General features: G+C 44.0%; 1 protein-coding gene across 4 annotated transcripts in view; it reads right to left on the reverse strand.

The window, feature by feature from the left end:
* Positions 1-3,655: 3,655 nt before the first annotated feature.
* WASF3 (WASP family member 3) overlaps positions 3,656-13,529 on the reverse strand; it is a 116,921-nt gene continuing 107,047 nt past the window's right edge. For 3 of the 4 annotated variants that reach the window (XM_037741696.1, XM_017537525.2, XM_037741695.1), the window contains 3 exons: positions 11,260-11,526; positions 9,581-9,948; positions 3,656-6,900 (listed from right to left, as the gene is read on the reverse strand). In XM_037741696.1, the coding sequence (XP_037597624.1) occupies positions 6,743-6,900; positions 9,581-9,948; positions 11,260-11,526 (793 nt within the window). In that variant the 3' untranslated portion in view covers positions 3,656-6,742. Of the gene's footprint in view, positions 6,901-9,580; positions 9,949-11,259; positions 11,527-12,384; positions 12,552-13,529 lie in introns of all 4 variants that reach the window. The other variant, XM_017537528.2, reaches the window with a different exon arrangement.

The following is a 13,529-nucleotide window of genomic DNA, read 5'->3' on the forward strand; positions in this document are numbered from 1 at the left end:
AAAAAAAAAAAAAAAAAAGAAAGTAGTCTTAATGCCCATGTGACTCTCATACTGTTCTGCTTACACAGTTTAAAGAACATTCTGGGTTTTGAGGGGTTTTTTCTTTTTTTTCTTTTTGTGAGACATAGTCTCACGCTGCCGACCAGGCTGGAGTGCAATGGCATGATACCTACTCACTGCAACCTCCGCCTCCCAGGCTCAAGGAATTCTCCTGCCTCAGCCTCCCAAGTAGCTAGGATCACAAGCACGCAGCACCATGCCAGGCTAATTTTTGTATTTTTTAGTAGAGACAGGGTTTTACCATGTTGGCCAGGCTGGTTTTGAACTCCTGACCTCAAATGATCCGCCCACCTCGGCCCTCCAAAGTGTTGGGATTACAGGCGTGATCCACAGTGCTCGGCCTGAACATTCTGATTCACAGATAGGAAGACATAGACGTGTGTTTCATATACATCAAGCAATACTTGAATACCACTTTGTTAAATAAATGTCACCAGTTTTACTGTGGGGTCCTTGCAAACACAAGTTTGCCTGGCAGAAAAATGGAGACACTGATCATTTGTTGAAATTAGGTATTAAACATCAGTCTGCATTTTAAAACTTTACATTAAATTTTTAAAAAATAAATGATACATCAAATATTTATAGAATGAGGCTTCTGGGAATGGAGAACAAGCTTATTCCAGACCAAATCACTACAGATAACAGTTATGAACTGGACAAAATACACGTCACAGCCATCGAAGGCATTGCATAGAAATCAAAAACAAACTTTCGAGAGGGAGCAGATGCTTGGCAGAAGGGAAAAGCTTTGCATTTCTGACTATAAAGGCGTTTTGTTGGTGGCAGGCCCTGTTCTTCCAGGCAACCGGCTAAGTCTAAACAGAAAATCCGCAGTCCTGTCTGGCTGACTTAACCCACAATCTTAATGGCTTAAAAAAAAAAATGAGAGCGGTGAGTTCAGAGCAATTAAAGGAGACTGAAAGTGAGGGAGGACCCTATAAACAAGAGCCAGAGAGGGATCCAAAAATTCTGTGTAATACTGCCTGAGTCTCTGGTTGATCCTGTAACCAAGCATGAACCAAGGAAACTCCATGCAGCCTGGCTAAGGTTAAAAGAACTTAAAAAATTTCTGCTGTTATTCATTGTGTGTGTGCTGGGTGATGGGGGCAGAGGGGAATTGAGAGCTTAATTCTAGCCATATTAACCGTCTTCCTTAAAAAAAAAATCAGTACCTTTCAGAGGAATGTAACAGAAATCCAGAGTCTCTAAAATGTATCATTCACCACGTTTACAATACAATCCAAAACTTAGGCATGTACTCGAGTAAAAATAATCAATAGTGATTGATCTTGAAAAAAAATCCAGATGTTGGAATTGGCAAAGATTTTCAAAGAGCCAGTATAACTATACTCAAAGATTTAAAGGAAAACAAGCGCATAATAAATGAACAACAAAAAAGAACCATTAGAACATTCTAGAGTCAAAAAAAAAATCCAATGTGTGAAATAAAAAACTTACTAGATGGGCTTAAGAGCAAATTGTATAACAGATGAACCTACTCTAGGTATTTACATTATAAATATTAAACTCTAATGATATATATGCTGAAGAATTCAGGAAAGTATATACATTACTTTGAAATGCATAAAAAATAAGAATTGATGAACAGATGGAGAGGGATATATGAGTGTTTACTGAACAACTTTATTGTAGATTTTAATTTTTTCATAATGAAACAAGGGTGAGGGCTATTTGCCTAACTCTGGAAGGTGGAACAGGAGGACCATAGTTTGAAAATTCGAGAGTTAAGAGACCAAGCTTTAAGCCCCCATCGGTGGAAGCAATGGCCTTTTCCCCACCTTTAAAGCTAGAAGCTAAACTAGCACATTACTAAGATGCCTTCTAAATACATACAGATGAAACAGACCTAAGACCCGTTCTAAATATTAATGCCATCTAAGGCGTGAGGCTATCAAGACCAACAAAAAACCAATAGTTTGTAAATATGAAGATTTTGATAGGAGAGCAGCTATGGCAGACATGTCATCATGGTGGTGTTCACTGGCTCAGAAAGCTCCCTAAATCTTGAATGCTGGGCATGGGAGCTTTCCAGTGTCTTTGTATCCCATCTCATGACACTTCTTCCTCTAAGTGCTTCCATTCCACTGATACGTCAGTTCCATTCTCACCCCACACTGTCTTTGCCACCATAGGGAATGCACACGCTGTTCTCCCTACTGAAAAGCTCCTTTCCCTTCCCTGTGCTAACTTCTGTTCACTCTCAAATCTCAGCTTCCTTTGGCCCACCGAGATTGGGCACTTCTCATTCCGCCCCAAACTGCAGCACATGTCAAATGATCTAAATTACTTATTCGACGACATTGAGTGTCCTTTTTTCTCATTAGATGAGCAGCTCCATGAGGGCAGAGCCTGGCCTGCCACTATTCTCCAGCCAGTGGCTTGTAGGTGACAGGAGTGGCTCACATCCACTGGGTGTCTGTTTAGCACCAGGCGCTCTTCCAAGTGTTTTACACATATCCATGCATTTAAAATCTTACCAGGCTCACAAAGAGCTGTTCAAGAGTCCTCCCCTTTTGCCCTATGAACGACAGTCCCTGAATAACTTATTGACACCTACAAAGTGCCAGGCTCTGTGCTCAAGACAGCAGATACAGCAGCAGAACAGGCCCCTTCCTGCCTCCCAGAGCTCAGTCTGGTGGGGAATACACACCACAAAGAAGGAGCCACACATCAGATAACAAGTACTAAGGAGGAAATGTAAGGTACTTGGTAGAATTTGCCATGTTTTAAAAAGTTGCTCACACTTTACTTTTTCCTTAAAAAAAAAAAAACAAAACCAAACAAACAAACAAAAAAAACAACCTCGGAAATCCATCCACTCATCTAATCATGCAAAAAAAGCAGCTGCTCATTGTCTAGGAGACTGGGTGCTATGCCAACGCTCTCAGGATGCAAAGATGACTTCGGTCTACATGGAACACACAGTCCAGTGAAAGGCTTAACATGGAACCAGCCATCGCACCACATGATGTGTGCTATGGCAGAGGTACACACCGTGTGCATCAGGAACTTGAAAGCGGCTACTACAGGAGGCCTGACCTCAGCCTGGCCGTCTCTGATGTATGTGGCCACACTTAGCCACCCAATCTCAACTCCCATTACCCCTACATGTGATTCTGCCCCAGGACTGAGTTTTCTATCCACCAAGGTCCCTGAGAGAGTAACTTAGCTTCACTCTAGTGTTCTCACATGTGAGATAGAATGTTAAGGTTTATTTTAAGGATTAAGTGTAAACATCTCATAAGCAATACATACTACGGCATGTTACTATTATCGGTGAGCGAAATGGGGTGAAGAGCCTCTTGCCCCATGCTCTATCCTCTCAACAGGGGGCTCCCCGCTCCCAGCATGGCCTTTGCTTTCTAACCAGACTGCTGCTTCCCCGAGTCACTCAGGAATTCAATCTCAACTCTTGGTGACACAAAAATTATGTGGAAATTTAAATGGAAATCAAGGTAGTGTCTTCTGTTGTCTAATAAGGAAAATGCTAAAAACAAAAACTAACACTTAACACCAAGTTCTCTTCCCAAAATGTCAAACATACAACACTGTTATAAAGAAGCAAAACCTCTTAGGGTTAAAAGTGTCATTTTATTTAGATGTTACTTGTACATAATCTATAGTAAGATATACAAACAGATAAAAATTGTTTAACAGGAGTTTTTTTTTTTTAATACCACTTTAAATTCAATTTACAACAGCATTGGTAATACTGCAAGATGACAGATACTCTGATTTATAAAACAAAAATTACTTGCTACTCTGGCTGATACATTCCCACTAGTCTTTAATGGATTAAAATGTATCATGTATTTTAATTGCAAATTATTACAAAACTTTTACAACCTAGCCACTTGGTGCTCAGAAAACATTTTGATGTTCTAAAAATTTACTGAGATGAAATGTTAATTTTGGATAGTATCCTTAGTAAAGAAAAACATCAGTGTAGCCAAGCTTATGGTCCGGGGCTGACAGGGCAAACTCACTTGCCTTGTGCTCCGCCACCTCCTGTGCGTGCAGCCACCGGGGACTGGGCAAACTTTCCATCCCTTCCCTACGTCTACGCTATGAGAAAAATGCTTAGAAGACATTAAACTAAAACAGATCTGGAGAAGTAATACGGGGGACAATTAAAAATTACCTTACAATTTATAACTGTAATTTAAAACAAAGTTCACAGAAATGAAATGTGCTTTTAAATGTTTCTTCTCCATTTGTTTTGGTAAATGGTTTTTGAAAATGAAACTGAAAATTCAAATCTTGACTTTATTCTTTTCATATAATACCATATTAGAAAAGATCTGGATTTAAATTTCAGAATAAATTGAATTTGCTGGAAAAATACTCTAAAAATCATCTAAACTGGATTTTAGTCATTTTCCATTCTCTTAAAGGTTGTGGAACACAACAGGGCAAAAGCTTTTTCACAAGTCATAAAATAGAGCTGAAAATAACTTGTTGATTCAACTACAGGAAGACAACTAATAATTAACAGGCTCATGAATATTTATGAATAAAGTGCCACTAATTTTATTGTAATAAGATATATATAGAATAAATCCTGGCATGGATAATAGCTTCTGTGTTCTCTCCATCCTGAGAACAGAAGGGCCATAAAAAACAAAGAAGCATTACCAAATGAGAGTTCCTGACCCACATGGGGAACTCCTAATACAAAAGCAACAAGACAGACAAGCAAGGAAGACTTTAAAAGTCTCAAAAGTCCTAAGAATAATGCCAATGCAGTAGGCCCTTTCTGGGGAAAAAAAAAAAAGAGAGAGAGAGAGAGAGAGAGAAATTAGAAATTTAGAAGTTCATTAATAACTGTTACTTATATTCAAGGAATTTATAGGGACAGCCTAGTGGTGACCAGCATTAGGAAGAGATGCTGAAGAGCACGCCCCCAGCACCTGGGACAGAGGAGAGAACAGACACGCCAGGGAAGCAGCCTTGAAAAGGGGATGCAGGCATGAGGCTTTCCAGGGATTCAGATCCACACGACTGAACCCAGTGGACAGGCTTTGTGCAATCACTGCCCAGAAGCTCAGCAGGTGTCCACTCGAAACACACACACACACTGAGGGGACTTGGGGGCTGGCTGACTTGCTCGGATGCATTAACAAAAACCCTCGAGTCACCATGCTGTTCACATTCCTACCATCACCTCAAACAGCTCTACTTGTAGCTCCGGATTCTTCGCTTCACCATAACCCAGTAACATAACCACAATGCATATGAAGTACTGTTAAGTAGGTTAAGGTCCTTAGTAAGTCGAGGGTCTTAGCATATTTTTCAAGGCATATCTATAATCAATGCCTGGCGCACCTGTTTACTCTACACAAATAGTTACCTTTCAACCAGAATTACAAAATATAGAGCTCTCATTCTTCAGTTTCCCCCATGGGTCCCTGGTATTGCCACGTGGGAGCAACAGGAAGGGCGGAGGTGAGGGCACAGTGCTGTGCTGCATGATCAAGGGAATCTCATGAGGTGCTTTTTACCATTTGATGTGCTAACAACAGGAGAGAGGAGAACCATGTGCTTCTCAGACAGGGTGAAGGCCCTCCTCACAGGAGTAATCCCTAATCTGGCCCCAGCACCGTGAACGGTGAATAGCTGTCAATATCTACTTTCACCTAAACCTAAGCTTTCAAAATTCAGATCAGGTGGCATAAGGTGCCATCTAAAGTGCTCTCTGTTGCTTGCTGAGGAGCTAAGAACTCCTGCGGCTCACTCTGGACACAGCTGTCAGGAAATTAAAGGAGCAGGGCTCCTTTGCAGCCCAGGCCCGGTGCCGCAGCTCGGCCCAGCTCAGCAGTGCAGTTCCCAGAGTCATGGACCGCTTGCATCTGTTCCGGCTGGCTGGTGGCCACGCTGGAGGGGCTGGCAAGTAAGTTGAGTATCATCTCCAATGGCCCTGGAAGGAAAAAGGACCCTGTTCTTCATGATTACTGTTGAGCTGCTGAACTCTCTTGCAAAACCATCAACAGGCATTTAGGAAGCAAATGCCCACAGGGAACCCAGCCTGAAAAGGCCCTTCCAATTTCATATTTGACAAGCATGTGCAGAGGCAATGAAATTATTCAGCAGAGCATTCAGATTCACTCAGAGATCAGCAAGCCAAGAAACTGAAAGCAGAAACATTTGATTCTCCCTATTTGTTAAACCTTTCCCTCTAAAACCAACTTCTTCAGAAACACAACCTTTAAAAAAAGAAAAGAAAAAACCCAAATGGTGAAACAATATCACTTACTGGTTGGAAGACATCACTCTGACATAGTCATTAGTCTTGCAGAGACCTAACACCAGGCAGCTTCACAAACACACAGCAAGTCTGCAGAGTTATATTGATCAGTAAGAGGAAACCCAAACTGCACTAGATACTCTCATGGCAAGAGGAAAGCAGATGCTGTTTTCAGGACAATGCGATAGTGACAGCCTATTCCTCATGTGCAGCTCAAGTTGCTATGTTTAGTGGCACTTAAGTATTACACAGTAAATACTGAAAAGACCCAGAATTTTTGGATGTGCAGAAGCAGTATCACATTATTTATACAAAAGGTGCTATGCTACGGGATTAGAATACCACTATTTGGGTGTGGAGACCACTTAGCATCTTCAGCGCGCTCCCACGCGCGGCCTCCCCACCGGCCTCCGCTCAGTCGGACCAGTCGTTGTCGTCGAACTCCGAGTCGTCGTCGGAGTCGCTGTACTCCACAGCGATGCGCCGGGACAGGATCGTGGCCACGTCGTTCCCCACAGGTTCCCGCTTGGCCTCCTGCTCCCGCTGCTCCTGCACCTTTTTCAGCTGAATTCCTGCAGATACAACACATGGCTCGGAATCACATCCCTTTGCTGGCTCCGGATTAAAGCTAAACGAACAAATATGTCTACTGGAGTTTTTTTTTTTTTTTTAACTGACACTACGGATAAAAAGTTTTGGGAATTTGAGGGAAGTAAAGCTCAGGGAATATTAAAAGTTTCATGAGCAAAAACATGTGCAAAGTGAGAAGATTTTTTGTAACAAAGTAATGTGTTAAAGTATTAAAAATTCATAATTTCAGTGCACCTGAACACTATCAGAGAAAACTTCGGAGCTGCACCATCCCAGCTGGCAGCCGCTGGTCCCATATAGCCTTGTAAGTGTGAACTGGCATGTGGATAGCGGCTACTCTCTGCTATAGGCCGCAACACTTCTATCATCACAGAACATCTAGTAGGCAGCGCCGGCACCCACAGCCTTGGAAACAGTGTTCTACGCTACTCACTCTCAGCTAAAGTGGAAGTATCTGAGAAACCTTTATTCAACAATCACTGTTCAAAGGGACATAAAATATAATCATCTATACTTTCTCGCTTAGTAACAAAATAAAGTATTTGATGATTTAATGTTTACTCTTTTTTTTTTTTTTTTGGAGACAGGGTCTCACTCTGTGACCCAGGCTGGAGCGCAGTGTCGTGATCACAGATCACTGCAGCCTTGACCTCCTGGGCTGAAGCTATCCTCTCACCTCAGTCTCCTGAGTAGCTGGAATCACAGGCGCACGCCATCATGCACAGCTAAATTTTATAATATTTTTTGTAGAGGCAGAGTCTTGCAATGTTGCCTAAGCTGACATCCATTCATTTTTTAACTGTTTTGAAATAATTTCTGATTTATAGAACAGCTATGACCAGCAGAAAAACATTCCCATATACTTGGATTCCCCAACTACTAACATGTGACCACATTTATTTCTCAGTCTTCCCCTATCATCTTTACACAGACAGACACAGATTCTTTTCTCTGGACGATTTGAGAGTAAATGGCATATAATGTCCCTTTACCCCTAAAATAGTTCATGTGTTGTTGCCCCACCAACCTAAAAAATCAAAATCATGAAACTAGTATGGATACATACTACTATCCATCCTAGAAATATTATTCAAATTTTGCAAAAAGACCCAATCTAATTGTAAATAGAAAAGATTATCCCCTGGTTCAGGATCCAATGGAAATTATCCGTGACATTGGTTGTCAAGTTTTGTTAATGTCCTTTAATCTGGGCAGTTCTTCAGTCTTTGTTTTACAACCTTCTCATTTTTGAAGAATATAGGTAGCTATTCTGCAGAATGTCTCTCGATTTGGGTGTATCAGATGTTTCCTCAAGATTAGATATAGGTTATGTACCCATTCTTGGTGGACAGGGCTTACAAGGTGTTAAAAATGAACCAAATGCAACACTGTCCTACTATGACCCCAAATTTGACATTGATGAGCTAATGTACCTCTAGGACTTTTTTTAATTGACAAAATAAAAGTGTGCCCATGATGTCCAGATAAACAGAGGACCCTGGGGTCTTTAGAAGGGTGTGTGGGCCACACTGTGGGTCTGGTTCACGGGCACACAAGAAGAATGCACAGGCAGTAGCAACACAGCTTCTCTGAAGGACATCCCTGATGCTGAGCTCGTGGGCTGCAGCCAGGCTCCTTGCTCAGTCACTTCCAGATAAGATGACTAAACTGTGATCAAGTCTGTGCAGCTCCCCACAGGTGAGAAGCTCTTTAAACAGTCCCACGTGTCAGTGACCCTCGACCAACCTGGGCTGGGACCTGGTTAAGAATCCACGGTGTGGGCTGGAGGTTCCCAGGGGCTCTCTGGGCAGCCCAAGACAGGCAAGGCCAGGTTCCCCACCCACTACCACCTCAGATGTTCCGTTTCCATGTGTTTCGTGGTCAGGGGGTCAGGGTGGGACTTTCATCTGACACAAGGGTTATGCTGTTGACTATTATAGATTCTGAAAAACCACTGGCTTAGCACATCAAGCAAATATGACAAGTCCAGGACAAATTCTTTGTTTAAAGAATTAAATCATTAATATGAGCCCACTTTCTTTCATTTATACTTTTCCCCTTAAAGTAGAATGCAGAGAAGATATCTAATTAATTAATGGATCATTTCAGTTGCTGGGTTTCTGGTTTCCAGTTAAATAAAGACTTTCTAATTTCAATTCTTTTTTTACTTTTTTTTGAGACGGGTCTCACTCTGTTGCCTAGGCTGAAGTGCAGGGGAACAACCATGGTCACTGTAACCCTGAACTCCCGCACTCAAGCAGTCCTCCCACCTCAGCATCCTGAGCAGCTGGGACTACAGGTGCATGCCAACATGCCCAGCTAATCTTTTTGAATTTTTTGGAGAGACAGGGTTTCGCCATGTTTCCCAGGCTGCTCTTGAACTTCTGGGCTCAAGCTATCTACCTGTCTTGGCCTCCCAAAGTGCTAGAATTACAGGTGTGAGCCTACCGTACTCGGCATCAATTCTTTATCACACTGTGTTTGCCTTACGCTGGACAAAAATACAACTACTATTAAAAAAAAAATCAAATAAGATCCCTTTAACTCTATTTTAAAAAACACAGTGAGTAGTCATTTGAAGACAAGCAGGCTGTAGCTGGCTGGAGACATGAAGAAACCTCTTGCTGAAAGGCAGGCTGTGTGTCTGGGGGCTCCACTTACCCATTCGAATAGCAGCGAGGAGGTCGCTTCGAGCATCACTGATTGGTGGCTGTGTAGGCTCTTGCCGCTTCGCCTCCGCTGCTGGGGGGCCATGCATCGGGGAGGACGAAAGAGAAGACCCGGGGCCAGGAGGGCCTGGCGGGGGAGGCGGTGGGCCTGGGGGTGGCGGGGCTGTGACCAGGAGCCCAGTGGAGGGCGGGTGAGGAGGAGCTGCGTGCGTGGAGCCGGCTGATGTGGGGAATGGGGGTTGCATGGGGATCTGGAGAGGGCTGACGAAGGCAGTTTGTGCAGACGGAATCACAGGAGGAGGTGGCGGAGGTGGTGGTCCTGACGGGTTGTAATACTCAATTATCTGCGCTGGAAGTATCCTGAGAGAGATATGAGAAACAGTCACCAAGGGAACAAAAGAAGGTCACGTCCTGTGAGCTCTTAGACTCCTAACAGAGCCATCCCCCAACACAACACATATTGCCACCTGCACTTCAATCATGGCAGGATGCAAACATGCACACCTTGGGTCAGTTATTTCCACAGTTCTACATTATTCATCATGACAGAACTCAAGACCTGCTACTGAAATGTACCAAAAGGAGAACCACTCAAAAAGTGCAGCACTTCCTGAAGAAAGGCAGAATAAAGCAGCTGACTGCAGAGGCCTGGACGGCAGCACCAGCGCAGCCTTCACACTTGGGTCTCAAGGCAGTAGCTCACAAACTTGTCTTTTAAGGGTTCTAATGTCAACCAGATTGGGAACTTTCTACATTCTCCAGCCCACTCCTGTGGAAATGCCCCATATCCGCAGTGCCCAGGTGTATCAAAAGCTTTGAAAAGTCACACAGCTAAGACATCTGAATAGAAATCAGCAGATTTTTCATTCTATTTAACCAACTGGCCCATGGGCCCTCTCTTTGCCTGACACAGCCTCAAGCCACTCTGGGGATCCTGACATGGGAAATATCCAGGCGTGCATGGCCAGGGAGAGCATTTGAGAGCAGGACTGTCATTCAGGCAGGGGCGCAGACGCGGGTCAGCAGTACACACCCACACAAGGTAACTTTTCTGGGCACTAACTCTGAGGAATTAAGTATTTAAAGACTAGGGTAAAGCCAAAAAAAAAAAAAAAAAAAAAAGAGAGAGAGAGAGGGGGAGGTGCCTAAAGTGATAAACACCTGAACATGAAGGTCTCTGAATTCTACTTGTCAGGAACAGGAGGGCCTGGGGCAGAATGATGTCTAGGTGGCCAGAGGTCGAGAAAGGAGACTTTGGTCAAGTCTGAGAAGTGAGGCATGGGAGCTCTGTGGTGTGGTCTTCTCGTCTGTGACAACAATTGTCTGTGGTCCACCCAGGATGTGTCCAGAAACTTGAGGGTTTGGGACAGGTTCACAAAATTGGCATTTTACCTTTTATCAATGCCTTGGCTTAAAGAGCCATTCAAATACTCGGAGTGTGTGTAAGGGAACATGCACATGTGCAGTGTGGCCTGAGACTGAGCTGGTAAGTCTGAGCTTCCACTGCACCTACTTTACTTCACACAGAAAGTTACTGCTGCTAGGATCTACATCTAGTCATCTTTGACTCTCTCCTGGCCTCTAAAATATCAGTTAAAATTCTCGTACGACATATAGCAAGATTCAAATGCGAGGCCAGTAGGGATTAGGGTACAAGGCACACTGAGTTACCCGTAGTCTGCTGGAGCCATTGGTGCAGAGGCCTGGGACCCCTCTGGGGCCTGTGGGGGAGGCGGGGGCGGTGGCTGCTGAGGTCTGTTGAGAGCCATGTGCCTCGCCGAGGCAGACGGGGGCCGGTACTCATGCTCCCCGGCCTGGCTTGCAGGCCCGTGTGGCGAGGCGTCGCCAGCTGCGTAGGAAGGGGTCACCGGCTGGGGGTGCAGAGAATGGTTGGGAGTAGCTGGGTAAGAATAATCGGTAACGTCCGATGCATGTGACCTGGCATTTGAGAACAAGAGGTGGGGGAAATCTAAATTAAGTTAAAAATTGTCAGCTAACAGGTATGTGCATGTATTTGAATAATAACATTGCTAATGCACAAAAATCAGACATTTATTTGCTTTACTATCAACTAGGTCTAGCCCCGTGAGAGATTTCAAGCAGCAACATAATTATGATAAGTCAGCAGCAAGCCCCAGTGTTACATGGATTCAGATTCACAGCTTTGAAGTGAACAAGTCAGACAGACCGGCAAACAGGAAACAGCAGAGCCTCCTTTTCACAGTATTTCAGCATACTTTTTCTCTAAGAAAGAAGGCTACAAGAGAAACCATTCAATTGAAACAGGATCTAAGACAGAAGATTTCAGTGGCAATGGAACTGACAGCATATAATTAGAAAATATAAAATGGCAGGTGAACTGGATAAATATCAACAGTAAGAATAGGAAAAGAAATCAAGAATGCAGTATAGTGAATTGTATTTTTCTTAAACAGAAGAAATATATTTAACCAAAAGAGAAGAAAGCAATGCAGTGCACTATGGAAAGGCCTTCTTTCCATAGTTTTCTTTGTACACACACTGGGTGTGAATCTCTGAAAGGAATGGGATCTTGGATTAGTGGAGCAGAGCTGAGCAAGATACTGGGTGCAGGGACAGGACTCCCGCTAAGCCCTCAGGAGGAGAGGAAGGACCCAAGTGTGGCAGCCGGGCAGCACCGTGGGCATTAGTAAGACAGTCACACACTCCTGGCCCAGGTTACGGGACACGTGGCCAGGAGATGCTGTACATCCTCTCATGGTGGCGGAAGCAGGGGCAGCCTGAGGCTGGGAACCCAAAGAAAGCAAAAGAACAAACCCGCTGGGCACTCTGTCCTCTTTGGCGCTCCCTGCCTGCTCCAGTTTCTTTGCGTCACTCATAAACTCAATGCCCATTTTCCTTCTCTCCCACTCTTCTTTTCTTGTTCTGACTTTTCTCACATTTACTTGCTGGTTTCTGTTAGGGTTCAGCTTGTGTTTCTCTCTCTGAAGGAAATACCAAACACACATTGGGGGTGCTGAGGGAGCAGAGAAGATGCATGCTGCATTTCTATCTTTGGGATTCCTGTAGGTAGCTTTTCTTAACTGGAGCACCGTGTGGCACAGAAAAGCCTTCCAAATGAGAAGAGACAGCTTCTTTCCCCCCTTTTCTCTTTCCTTAATTGAAGTGTAACAACTAATAACTACTCATTTGTTTTGTTCCCTAATTGCAGTATGAAATCTGGATTATGGTACACTTCTGATTATGTCTTCTGAACTAGGTGAGCTGCTAGCAAATGACTTAAAAATAAATTTAATGGGGAAAGGACTTGACCTGTATTTCAATGTAGCATATTTTAAGAATGTAAATACCTATAACCCTTGGAGACACGGATGATGTTTGCTTGACTCTGTGCATGACTACAAGTCACTGGCTTTGAGCGCAACCTTTTAAAGGAAAGAGAGTCCTCCAGCCAAATACGTACAACTTCTGATGAGATGAGGGCAGGAAACTATAAATACTGTGGCATAACTGGGAGAGCTATCCCTGTCAAGGAGCCTTATAACACAGGGAAAATAGGAAGCAAGGAAAAGGAGCTAACCAGAGAAAGAAGGAAGAGGCAACAAGTATCTGAAATAGAAATCAGAGATTTCTACAGGGCAGAGCCAGGGGCTCTGAGGACGACAGGGGCTTGGGGAAGAGGGGACTGGTCAGTTTAATAAGGAAGGACCATAGAAAAGGGATACACCAGCGAGTAGGGGGAGGAGGAAGGAGCAGGCAGCTGCTGGAGACCAGCCCCACTCCCAGTGGGAAGGCAGAAACCAGCTGCAGACACACAGCCAAGGTGGAAGTGAGCAGGGGTCCCAAGGCCTCCTGATGGTCAGTGATCACCTGTTACAGTAAAGAGGACTGGGAGGGCCAGAGATGACACCGACACGGGAAGAGAAGGAGGAGGAGGAGGAGGAGGAGGAGGAGGAGGAGGA

This window comes from Cebus imitator, unplaced genomic scaffold (genome assembly GCF_001604975.1).
Source record: "Cebus imitator isolate Cc_AM_T3 unplaced genomic scaffold, Cebus_imitator-1.0 Scaffold103, whole genome shotgun sequence".
Classification (NCBI taxonomy): domain Eukaryota; kingdom Metazoa; phylum Chordata; class Mammalia; order Primates; family Cebidae; genus Cebus; species Cebus imitator.